The sequence below is a fragment of the Dipodomys ordii genome, unplaced genomic scaffold, assembly GCF_000151885.1.
Source record: "Dipodomys ordii isolate 6190 unplaced genomic scaffold, Dord_2.0 Scaffold155, whole genome shotgun sequence".
Taxonomy (NCBI): Eukaryota; Metazoa; Chordata; class Mammalia; order Rodentia; family Heteromyidae; genus Dipodomys; species Dipodomys ordii.
In genome coordinates, this window is record NW_012267371.1 from 2423055 (window position 1) to 2436060 (window position 13006).

Genomic DNA, 13006 nt, shown 5'->3' on the forward strand with positions numbered 1-13006 from the left:
ACACACACACACACACACACACACACACACACACACACACACACACACACACACACACAGAGAGTAAAAAGCAGGGCTGGAGATATGGCTCAAGTGGGGTTGAACACCAGCTGAGCTGGTGAGCCAAGCAAGAGTGAGGCCCTGAGTTCAAAAATTTAGTACTGCCAAAAAAAAGTAAAAAAGAAAATTCAGAGTGCAGATTTGTGACATTGACCAGGCCTAAATAAAATAAATTCCCTTTCCTCGGTATTTCCCCTCATTTCTTTGTTCGTTAAAGTATGAGGAATACCGCTGTTGCCCTATTGTCAACAATTAGGGAAAAGGGGAAGAATTAGTATGAATGATTATTTAGTCTTCTGTGTTTTAGAATTGTAGCATGTTCATTCAACAAGTATTTATTGAATACCTACTATGTGTCAGGAGTGTCGTAGATGCTGTCAATACAGCAATATAGGAAACAAATCCTTAGCTTAAGTCACTAACCTTGCAGTGGAGGGGATTTACAAACTGTGGAGTAGATGTTGGTAAATCCTAAGCAGAATGTTAAAGCAGGGATGGGAGACAGGGGAGTGTGTGTGTGTGTGTGTGTGTGTGTGTGTGTGTGTGTTTTAGAAGGCGCTAAGAAACCAGGTATTTACTTCTCAGGGGAACAAGCTCTGTAGGCAGAGGAAATAGGATGAGAACATACTGGACTATTTGAGGCCGGGGGTCTACAGCGGAAAGATTGTGGGTGAGATAGGTGAGACCAAGGCCAGGGCAGTGTCACTGTTAGGATTTTAGCTGTGTGTGTGTGTGTGTGTGTGTGTGTGTGTGTGTGTGTGTGTAGCTCTACTTCCAGTTTTTTTTTTTCCTGATTCATTGGAGATAAGAGTCTCATGGAAGTTGGGTACCGGTGGCTCACACTTGTAATCCTAGCTACTCAGGAGGCTGAGATCAAGGATCTCAGTTCAAAGCCAGCCTGGGCAGCAAAGTCTGTGAGACTCTTATCCCCAAGAAACCACTAGAAAACCAGAAGAGGCACTGTGGCTCAAGTGGTAGAGCGCTCGCCTTGAGCTGAAGAGCACAAGGACAGTGCCCAAGCCCAGAGTTCAGGCCCCATGACTGACAAAAAGAAAAACAAAAAGAAAAAAAAGATCTCATGGACGTTCTTGCCTGTGCTTATGTTGAATCTAGATGCTCAGGTCTCAGCCTCCTCAGTAGCTAAGATTACAGGTGTGAGCCACCCGCACCTGGGGTTCTGGCTTTTATTTGAGATGGTAAGCCTTGACTAGTTCAGGGCAGCGTTGTAGTAAGATTTGCCTCCATGGTTCACTCTGGCTCTATTAACAGGAGCAGGGACAGAAGCAGGAAGGCCCATGTTGAGTCTGTCTTTTGACTGTGAGCAATGCACATTTATCTTTCACTTAGGGTTTTGATTGAGTAAGGCAAAATTGCTTTGCTTTTATTCCATACACAGTAGCCACAGAAGTGTCTCAGTGGCATGCATGTTGTCTAGTTGATGACAGTGGTGTAATTGCACATTTGCAGCCCTCCAGCAGCTGGCACTCGTTTCTGCGTCTGGGAGCAGTACAGGTGCCATAGTCGAGTTCTCCCTGAAGGGCTCTGACTCTTGTTCCACAACATCGTTGTTCTCCAAGCCCCAGGATTGGTGCAGAGGCACCAAATCTCAGAGAAAACTCTAAATAGACAATGCTCTCCCTCATTCTGTCTATTCTGTATTATTTTCCTTAAAGTGACACCAGAGGCTCTTTCCCCCTTACATCTAGGGAGCAGACCCTTCTGTACCCACTCCCACTTTAAACATTGTGTCCAGAATACCAACCAACCAAACATCGGTGGTTTGGAAAGAGTCTGAGAGACTCATTTATACTAAGGAATAAATGACTAACAAAGGCTTGAAGTGTGATGTTTCTCTTCCTCAAATGTTTTCCTTTTTTTTTTAACAAAAGGAAATATGTTGCTGACGCTTGGTGGCTCATGCCTGTAATCCTAGCTACTCAGGACATTGAGATTTTAGGATCATGGTTCAAAGCCAGCCCAGAGAAGAAAGTCCATGAGACTCTTATCACCAATTCACAACAAAAACTAGAAGTGGAGCTATGGTTCAAATAGTAGACTGCTAGCCTTGAGCCCCTAAAAACTCAGGGAAAGTGTCCAGGCCCCACCTTCAAGCCCCAGCACCAGCAAAATAAATAAGTAAAATAAAAATTTAAAAGCCTTAAGTCAAAGCAACGACTCGAATCGTGTAACCTCAAGCCACTGGGGAAGGAATTTTAGATGACTAGGTGCTTCTGGTAGAGAGGGCTCTCCATGATATATCCCTATAGAGGTACATAGTCCATAAAAGTGAGCTGTGGCTATATTATGCCAGGCAAGTAGGCTCTACCCAGGCTGGCATTTGAGGCCACTGGGGATGGCACTACACTTACATGGCTAAGCATGGATTTCTATTCCTGATGGTGGTCGACACGAATTATTCCCAAGGAGAGAAGACAGATGCTGGGCCTGAGAATGCAATTGGTGTGAGCCCTTTGTTGCAGTGGTAGGGGTATGTGTGTGTGTGTGTGTGTGTGTGTGTGTGTGTGTGTGATCTAATTTCTCCAGAAAAGGAAGAAGAGCACAATGGTTGGAAACCAAATATGAGTCCCAGCTCTGCTCCTCACCAGATATGTGGGCTTCAGAATGGGACTTCAGTTTTGTTAGACACCAAAATAGGGATAAAATTGCCTCGCCTTTATTGTGTTGCCATGAGGTCAGTCAGTCTGTCTGTCTATCTGTCTGTCTGTCTATCTATCTATCTATCTATCTATCTCCCTGAGCCTTTTTTTTTTTTTTTTGGCTTTAGTCTAGTGCTTTACTACTTAAGTCATAGCTCCACTGCTGGCTTTTTGGTGACTGTTTAGTGATAAGAGTCTTATATTGGCGCTGGGAAGGTGGCCCAGTGGTAGAGCACTTGCCTTGCATGCATGAGGCCCTGAGTTCGATTCCTCAGCACCACATTAGCAAAAAGAAAAAAGCCGGAAGTGGCACTGTGGCTCAAGTGGTAGAGCACTAGCCTTGAGCTGAAGAGTGCAGGCCCCACGACCGGACCCCCCCCCCAAAAAAAAGAGTCTTATAGACTTTCTTTCTTTCTTTCTTTCTTTCTTTCTTTCTTTCTTTCTTTCTTTCTTTCTTTCTTTCTTTCTTTCTTTCTTTCTTTCTTTCTTTCTTTCTTTCTTTCTTTCTTTCTTGTCAGTTGAAGGGTGTGAACTCTGGGCCTGGGCGCTGTCCCCCTGCTCTTCAGCTGTAGACCAGCACTGTACCACTTGAGCCTCAGCCCCACTTCCGACTTTTTCTGCTTATGTGGTACTGAGGAATCAAACTGAGGGCCTCATGCATGCAAGGCAAGCACTCTACCACTGAGCCCACCTTCCCAGCGCCAAGACTTTCCTACTTGGACTGGCTTAGATCCACACTACTTCCTGAGTACTTATGGGCATGAAATGCCAGCAGCACCTGGCTTGCCATGAGTTGAATTTTTTTTTTTTTTGGTCAGTCATGGGGCTTGAACTCTGGGTCTGGGCATTGTTTCTGAGCTTTTCAGCTCAAGGCGAATGCTTTACCACTTGAGCCACAGCACCACCTCCAGTTTTCTGGTGGTTCATTGGAGATAAGAGTCTCACCGACTTTCCTGCCTGGGCTGGCTTTGAACCATGATCCTCAGATCTCAGCTACCTGAGTAGTTAGGATTACAGGTGTGAGTCACTGGCACCTTGTTTGCCAGGGGTTTTAAGTGGGTCCATATGTGTAGTCACATGCAATACTATGTTTATGATTCTGATTGTATTTCTGGTTTTGGTCACTTAGAGCTATTGTGTGGCTGGCTGGCTACAATGCTACAACCCAGGAGATCCAAAGGCCTTCTGAGCTGTTGGCAGGAGTCAAAGCGTACATCAGTCTTATTCAATCCCTGGCGCAGTTTTTAGGCACAGATGCTTCTAGAATTGTGCGTCATGCCCTCCTGCAGCAGACACAGCCACTGGACGCATGTGGGGAGCAGACCATCACCACTCTCTACACAAACTGGTTAGTGCTGCTGTTCTTTCCCGTTGCTGTATCTCATGATTAGCACTTTTACTTTATACAGCAGGACCTCAGCACCCAATTATTGTAGCCTTGGCCTAGTCCATGGGCCTCCGAAAGGAGTCTTTCTTTTGCTTGCAGACTGGAGGAACAAGCTGGGGGCAAACTCAGTCCTTCTCTGTTCATAAGATTTTCTTCTAGGGGCTGGGAAGGTGGCTTAGTGGTAGAGCACTTGCCTTGCATGCATGAGGCCCTGGGTTCGATTCCTCAGCACCACAAAAGCAGAAAAAAAAGCCGGAAGTGGTGCTGTGGCTCAAGTGGTAGAGTGTTAGCCTTGAGCTGAAGAGCTGAGGGACAGCACCCAGGCCCAGAGTTCAGGCCCCACGACTGGACCCAAAAAAAAGTGATTTTCTTCTAACCTTCAGTATAACACCCATTGATGAACCCATTGTAACTATTGGATCTTTTGCCCCTTAATCTCTAGCTCCTGATGTTCTTTTCTGTATTTTTACTGTTTTGATTTTAAGTGATTTCACAGTCAGGTAATGGTGGCACACACCTGTAATCCCAGCACTTGGGAGGCTGTGGTAGGAAGAAAGGGATTTAAGGCTAACCTGGGCTCACTAAACCCTGTCTCAAAGTAACACTAACAATCCACCAAACACAATTTTGCCTCCTCTTTATGATATCTCTTATGTCTCATTTTCTGTCTTGAGTTCTTCCTCTGAGAACCATACTATCTACAGCAATCTCTTCATCCTCAGATATGACCATGATCTTAATAGCAGGGAAGAAGGCCTTGTTCTCCAACTAGAGGGGTTGACTTAGAACTATTTCCTTTGAGATTTTGTAAGGAATGGAGCTAGGCCAGATTCCTACCTCCCTGAGCCACTGGGTGGTGCTCTTAATCTAGATCAGTTTAGCAGGAGCCTTGAGAAAACCCAGAGTTGGAGAAAGAAAGTTTCCTAGTACAAATGCCAACAGGAGTCAGGCAGGTAAGATAAATGTATGTCATGGGTCAGGTTAAGAGGAGAGAGGAGAGAGGGAGAGGGAGAGGGAGAGGGACGGAAAGGGAAATCCTCTAAAGGGGACAACCAGCATTTTGCACCACCTGCATACTACCCTATTAAATTCTTATTATTTTTTAATATAAAATACCTATTTCAAAAATTGGACGACATTGAAATTAAAAAGAAAAAAAAAAGAGATGTTTGGCAACAGCTGGATTTGGCCTGCTAGTAGTTAGCTTGTGATGTCTGTAAAATACAAACTAAGAATTTAGTGCCTGGGTAAGTGACTAGGGGTGATCAAGTTGTCTCTACAGGCAGGGCTTTGAACTTGGTCCTTTATCTTGCCCAATAGTAAGAAGGGAATATTTGGAGACTGGATGACCAGTGTTCACGGTGCTTCTCTCTGCTCAAAAGGTTTTACTTGTAGGCTGGATGCTGGTGGTTCATGCCTGTAATAGCTCAGGAGGCTGAGATCTAAGGATCAAGGTTCAAAGCCAGCCCGGGCAGAAAAGTCTGTGGGACTCTTATCTCCAATTAACCACCAGAAAACTGGAAGGTTCCTAGTCCTGACTCTAGCATTTTCACTGGAGAGTCCACTTTCACAGGAGTCCACTTAATAATGTGTGCCAGTCCTAGGGCTTGAACTCAGGGCCAGGGCACTGTCTGTGAGCTTTTTTTGCTGAAGGCTAGTGCTCTACCACTTGAGCCACAGCTCCACTTCCAGCTTTTTTAGTGGTCAATTGGAAGTAAAGAGTCTCATAGATTTCCCTGTCTAGCCTGGCTTCAAACCATATTCCTCAGATCTCAGCCTCCTGAGTAGCTAGGATTACAGGCATGGGTATGCAATAGTAATGTTTATTTGTGTGTAGATGTGTGTATACTGGTACTGAGGCTTGAACCCAGGACTTAGGCTTTTTGCTAGTTAATTGGAGATAAGAGTCATACTGATTTTCCTGCCTGGAGCTGGCTTTGAACCACGATCCTTAAATCTCAGCCTCCTGAGTAGCTAGAAGTACAGGCATGAGCCACTGCTTCCCAGCTGTAGGGTTAAAAAAAAATACCAGGTTGAACTAGTGTTAATATAACACAGGGTCAGAGTAAGAGGGGAATGTAAGGCGGGGAGGAGGGGGAAATAGGGGAATGTGATTTTAGGGGGAGGGGAGTACACACCACTACATTTGACAGCATAGTGAAATACCCTGCAGATTAGAAGACAAGTGGAATTATATTTCTGAGGCTGTGTTTGACCCAACAGCTTGGGGTGATAATTAGCTTTCTATTCTGTCTTCTTTGAGGCTCTTCTCAGTATCTCAGACTTTAGTGGAGTTTCTCATCTGATCTAAGTAGTAGCAATGGGGAGCAGGGACAGGGAGAAGAGAATGGATGCTAACTTGAGGTTCTTGGCCCACCCTGTAGGTACCTAGAGAGTCTCCTCCGCCAGGCAAGCAGTGGGACCATCATCCTTTCGCCAGCCATGCAGGCCTTCATCAGCCTCCCCAGAGAGGGGGAGCAGGGCTTCAGTGCAGAGGAGTTCTCAGATGTCTCTGGTGAGCCCAGGATCTGGTCTCTGCTACAGATCTCAACTTTTCCTCTCAAATAGTACCTTGGCCTATTGATTCTGCCCAAATTCCTTTCCAGAGTTCCTACTTCTATGCTAGATGTGTGTGTGTGTGTATGTGTGTGTGTGTGTGTATATGTGCGTGCGTGCGGGCATGCATGCATGCATGTGTATATGTGCATGCAGGTACTGGGGTTTTAACTCTGGACTTGGATGCTGTCCCTTACCTTTATACTCAAGGCTGGTGCTCTATCACTTGAGCCACTTCCTGCTTTTTGCTGGTTATCTGGAGATCAGAGTCTCACAGACTTTCCTGTCCAGCTGGCTTCAAACTGTGATCCTTAGCTCGCAGCCTCCCGAGTAAGGTAGGACTTAAATGTGTTAGCCACCAGTGCCTGACTTTCTGCTAGACTCTGGGAACAAATAAAACGATATTCTAAACATAGCCTAGAATCGAGGAGTGGGTCAGGATTGAAAGCAAAGAGGGAGAAGGAGTGTTTAGGGGTTAGGCAAGCACACTTAAGTCAAACAAAGAGATTTAATTTTCAAAAGGTGGTAAAGGGTTATTCTGCTTTCCACCAAGAAGAATAAAGAAGCAGTATACACAGTAAGAGGAACAGGATAAGAAGTAAGAGAGCGTTCTTATTCTTGCAATAATCAAAGAGGGTCGGATATCATGGCTGCTTCTTCCTGGAGGATAATGTTTAGGACCTTGGCCAATGTGCATCACTGATGTTTAATAGGAATGATGAGGTGATGATGAATGATGTTTATTGCAGGCTAAGTTCTAAATGTTTACAATCTTCACAAACAGCCTCTGGTTCTCCCCATTGGAAGATACTGAGATACAGAGAGGTTAGGAGGTTGCTACGGTCATGCTTTCGTAAATGATGAAACAGATTTTTTTTTATTGTGAAAATACTGTACAGAGGGCTTACAATTACATGGGCAAGATAATAAGTACATTTATTATCAAGCATTGTAGCCTCCTCCTTTGTTTCCCCTTCCCATCCCTTCCCTTCCTCCCCCTAATCCCCACCCAACCCTCCTCCCCCCTCCACCAAACTTGTAAAGTTCATTTTCCACATAAGGACTTGTACATCTCATTGTTGCAGTGGGTCCACCTGTATCCCTATTTAAACGATTTGAAACTGAGATTTTAACTCAGGGTTGCAGAGTTGCTTTCTAGTGTATGGTAGCATGTGTGTTTGTGTGTGTGTGTGTGTGTGTGTGTGCGCGTGCGCACGTGTGTGTGTGTGAGAGAGAGAGAGAGAGAGAAAGAGATGTATATGTGTGTAGGTGTGGAGAAGGGAATATGTAAGGGGCATATAGTGAGTTGGAAAACAGCTCCCTTTTTGAAGAGGGTTTGAAATCATACAGATCCTCTTTCTTTCTTTCCCTTCTTTCCCTTCTTTTTTCTTTCTTTCTTTCTTTTCTTTCTTTCTTTTCTTTCTCTCTCTTTCATATGTTTTTATTGTAAAAAATACTGTACAGAGGGGTTACAGTTACATGAGTAAGGTAATGAGTACATTTCCTCCCCACCTCCCCACCTCCCCCGCCACGTGCCGAAGTTGTAAAGTTGTTTTCAACATAGTATCTTGTACATCTCATTGTTACAACGGGTCAACCTGTATCCTTATTTAAGCATTTTATTATTTCCCTTCCCCTCCCCAAATTAGAAAAATGTATATACAAGATGCAGGGCATGGGCTGGGGAGATGGCTCAGTGGTAGAGCGCTTGCCTTGCATGCCTGAGGCCCTGGGTTCGATTCCTCAGCACCACATAAGCAAAAAGAAAAAAGCTGGAAGTGGCGCTGTGGCTCAAGTGGTAGAGCGCTAGCCTTGAGCTGAAGAGCTGAGGGACAGCGCCCAGGCCCAGAGTTCAGGCCCACGACCGACACCAAAAAAAAAAAAAAAAGATGCAGGGCACTGGAATCATATACAGTGAAAATAGGGGTTATACCATGGGGGAAGAACATACCAAAGAAACAACCAAAAAAAACCCATGTAGTACTTTACAAATATGCTAAAAACAATAGCAAGAAAGAAAAAAAACTTGTGTCCCTATCTTGGGGTTCATCTCACTTAACATTATCTTATCTAGTCATATGTATATAGCTTTTGACTTTTTCTGCTTGTCCTAGACATATACTAGTTATTGCAAATAAGGGAAACCATGGGATCTATGTTTCTTTGGGCCTGGCTTACTTCACTTAATATTATTTTTTCCAAGTCTTTCCAGTTCCTAACAAATGGAGTGATGTCATCCTTTCTGATGGAGGCATAGAATTCCATTATGTATATATACGTGTGTGTGTGTGTGTGTGTGTGTGTGTGTGTGTATAGAGAGAGAGAGAGAGAGAGAGAGAGAGAGCACATTTTCTTGGTCCATTCATCTACTGAGGGACATCTGGGTTGGTTCCTTTCTCTCTCTCTCTCTTTCTTTCTTTCTCTCTCTCTCTTTCACTTTATCTCTTTCTCTCCCTGTCTTCCTTCCTTCCTTTCTTTCTTTCTCTCTTTCTTTCGTGTGCTGGTAGTGTGGTTGAACTCAGAGCCTGGGCTCTGTCTCTTAGCTTTTTTGCTCAAGACTGGCCATCTATCACTTGAGCCACAACTCTACTTCCTCATTTAGATCTTTTTTCTTTTTAAACAGAGTTGTTTAAAAGTAGGAAAGATCCTACTTCCTTCATCCTCTCACCTCTATATAAATGTCAGATTATGGCCAGATGTGATGGCTTACACCTGTAATTCTAGCTACTTGGGAGGTGGGGATTGGGATCATTGTTGTTCAAGGGGTTTGAGAGACTCATCTCAAGTAAAACTGAACATGGTGGGGCACATCTGTTATTCCAGTTATGCAGGGGATATAAACTTGGAGGATCACAGTCCAGGCTGGCCCAGGAAAGAGAGATCTTACCTGAAAAAAGAATGAAAGTCAAAAGCTGGGGGTATGGCCCACATGGTAGAGCATCTGCCTAGCAAGGGTGAGGCCTTGACTTCAAACCCAAGTACTTCCTAAACAAACAAACAAGCATACAAACTTAAAATGGTGCCCAGCATCTGAAACAGGCAGGAGGTTTCCCATTGATCCTGCCCTCTCTGTTCTCTGGTCTCTTTGGGGATGTTAAGAAAGCCAAAGTGCACACTTTTGTTTTCCAGTTCTGCCTCCTTACTGTGACCTAGTCTCTACCAGTTACTGACCTTCACCTACTCTTTACTTGCTGGAGGGTTTGGGTGTCCTCTCCTCATCAACTCTACCCACAAGCTATAGGCTGCCTCTAAAATCTGCTTTAGGTCTCACTGACAACTGACAAGCAGCAGGAGGTAGTGCACATTCTCCCTTCCACCACCCCCACCCCAATTTCCCTGGGTTGCTATGGTGATGGGGCAATGCTACTGCAAAAATAGATAGATAGAAAGAGAGAAGGATGCCCTAGGGTGATAGCTAGGGGGAGGGACAACTGAAGTAAGGTAGTTTTGCACATCTAACTGGTAGACCAGCTCCCAAGAAGGCGATTCAGCCCTTCTTCTGCCCTGGCAACCATGTGAGCATTAGTTAAGGTGATCAACTATGAATTTGTTTTGTAATTCTAAGTTCAGTTCTTTTATTGTAATTGGGTAACTATCTTATTTTACTTTATTTATTTAATTTTTTTGCTTATATGGTACTGGAAAAATCAAACCCAGGGCCTTGTGCATGCTAGGCAAACATTCTACCACTAAGCCACATTCCTAGCCCTAATTGGGCAACTTTAAATATATGGTTAGTATCTATTCTGGACCAAACTCTATGTCAATTGCAGGACCAACTTGTTTCCTTTGTTATTGTTGGAGATGGAGATCTCTTTGTTTTGCTTTCAAAGACTGGAGTGTAGAGTCTTGACTTCCTTTTTTTTCTGAATGGGGAATAATGATATTGAACTTGCCTTTCTTCTGCTGCTGTGGCATTGGTATTTCTGGTCTTTTATGGCTAGCTCCACTGAGATGGCCCATAGCCAGGGATACTTCCAAGCTGAATTTGTCACTGGTATTTTTCACATGGCATTCCCCCAGGCAGGTTTATTTAATTCACAAAGGGCAAGAACAGGCTAGAATATAAGAGATAAGGCATTAGAAAAGGCTAGATTTAGAGGAATAAAAAATTTAGAGCAAAAGACTAAAAAAGAGCTGAGACTCAGGGGCTATGTGTTGATTATGAAAAAAGAAAAAGAAGGAGAAAGAGAGAACCCAAGAAGGGGAAACTGGGACAATGAGCCATTAAATAAAGGTTAAGAGAGGGCCATAGAAAAAGCCAGCCCCTTGGGGCTGGGAAGGTGGCTCAGTGGTAGAGCGCTTGCCTTGCATGCCTGAGGCCCTGGGTTTGATTCCTCAGCACCACATAAGCAAAAAGAAAAAAGCCAGGAGTGGCGCTGTGGCTCAAGTGGTAGAGTGCTAGCCTTGAGCTGAAGAGCTGAGGGACAGCATCCAGGCCCAGAGTTCAGGTCCCATGACCGGACCCCCCCACCCAAAAAAAAGAAAAAGCCAGCCCCTACATAAGAAAAGAGTAGTCTGTGTTGGGAGAACCATAAGGAGTAGAGAGGCACAGTCCTGGGTTTGTGGACATTCCTCTAATGTGATTAAATGACCTTGGCCAAGCATCTAACAACCCTTGTTTATATCCTATACCTCAGATTTAATATGTGTCACAGTTGAATATATTATCCTCTCTCTCTCTGGTATCAGTACTGGGGCTTGAACTCAGGGTCTGGGTGCTGTCTCTTAGCTGTTTTTTTTTTTTTTCTCAAGGCTGGCACTCTACCACTTGAGCTGTACCTCTACTCCTGGCTTTTTGCTGGTGAATTGGAGAGTAGAGTCTCATGAACTTTCTTGCCTGGGCTAGTTTCAATCTGTGATCCTCTCAGATCTCAGTCTCCCAACTAGCAAGGATTACAGTTATTCATTTTTTTTTTTTTGGTTGGTTGTGGGGCTTAAACTCTGGGCCTGGGCAATGACCCTCAGCTCTTCAGCTCAAGGTTAGTGCTTTACCACTTGAGCCACAGTACCACTTCCAGTTTTCTGAGTGGTTTACTGGAGATAAGCGTCCCACGGAGGACTGGGAAGGTGGCTCAGTGGTAGAGTGCTTGCCTTGCATGCATGAGGCCCTGGGTTCAATTCCTCAGCACCACATAAGCAGAAAAAGCCAGAGGTAGTGCTGTGGCTCAAGTGGTAGAGCACTAGCTTTGAGCTGAAGAGCTTAAGGACAAGGACAGGGCCCAGGACCCGTGACCCCGCCCTCCACACACACAAGAGTCTCAGAGACTCTCCTGCCCAGGCTGGCTTTGAACCATGATCCTCAGATCTCAGCCTCCTGAGTAGCTAGCATTACAGGCGTGAGCCACCGGCACCTGGTTTTCATATGTATCTTTATAGCTTTCTAAAGTTTTTATAATGTAGTTTCTTGTTATATCTACTTGGAGGATTTCACTAGAGATATTGATTTCTTCATTTTACAGAGAATTAAATAGGCTCAGAGAGATCCAGGGACTAGTTTGAGCCCTGTATCTAATAGAGTGAGGAGTGCTAATACAGTAAATAGTGAAACCTAGGAACTGAAAGAAGGGCCTGGGAAGTCCGGATTCCTACAAGAAATCAAACAAATAATCATTGTTTGTGGTAAGTCATGGTGTGAGTGCCAATGGCAAGAGGGCAGATTGTCTCGTTGGTAGACCTGTTACCTGAATGTAGGATTGTAGGCCATTTTTTTTTCCTCCTTGATTTCTTACTTCCTTTCCTTCCTGGATGACATTTTAAATATTCAAATGACCCAATAGCTGTTTGTGTAAGTGTTCCAGTGTCTCTGAAATTATTCCAGAGATGCGGGCGTTGGCTGAACTCCTTGGCCCTTACGGCATGAAGTTCCTGAGTGAAAACCTGATGTGGCACGTGACTTCTCAGATTGTGGAGCTGAAGGTACAGTGGAAGCCTAGTATACAGGGAGAGGCCTTCCCTGGGGAGGAGAGGAAGGTGATGGGGACTGAGGGAGAGATGGAGTGTTGTTCTTTTCTTGTCCTTTTTGGTGTGTCTGTGTGTTCCTGAGCTGTAGAAGCTGGTGGTGGAAAACATGGACGTACTTGTTCAGATCAGATCCAACTTTAGCAAGCCAGATATGATGGCATCTCTGCTACCCCAGCTGACAGGTAATACATTCTCCTGCATCAAAAAGGAACCATGGGAACAGCCTCGTGAATGACAGGGGATTTCAGGGATTTGGGGGTCAGGCCAGGCTGGGTATGAAGCATCTTTATTGTCCTATGTTCTCATTCTCTCTCTCTTTCTCTCTCTCTCTCTCTCTCTCTGGGCCTTGTACTTACCCTTAGTATTTCTTTTTTTTTTTTTT

The 13006-nt window shown here is 44.5% G+C and overlaps 1 protein-coding gene across 1 annotated transcript in view; it reads left to right on the forward strand.

Moving 5' to 3' along the window:
- Window positions 1–13006, forward strand: part of Nckap1l (NCK-associated protein 1-like) — a 57077-nt gene that overhangs the window by 28210 nt on the left and 15861 nt on the right. The window contains exons 18-22 of the mRNA XM_013032431.1: window positions 2682–2752; window positions 3847–4065; window positions 6489–6619; window positions 12482–12579; window positions 12713–12806. Of these exons, the coding sequence (XP_012887885.1) occupies window positions 2682–2752; window positions 3847–4065; window positions 6489–6619; window positions 12482–12579; window positions 12713–12806 (613 nt within the window). The remainder of the gene's footprint in view (window positions 1–2681; window positions 2753–3846; window positions 4066–6488; window positions 6620–12481; window positions 12580–12712; window positions 12807–13006) is intronic.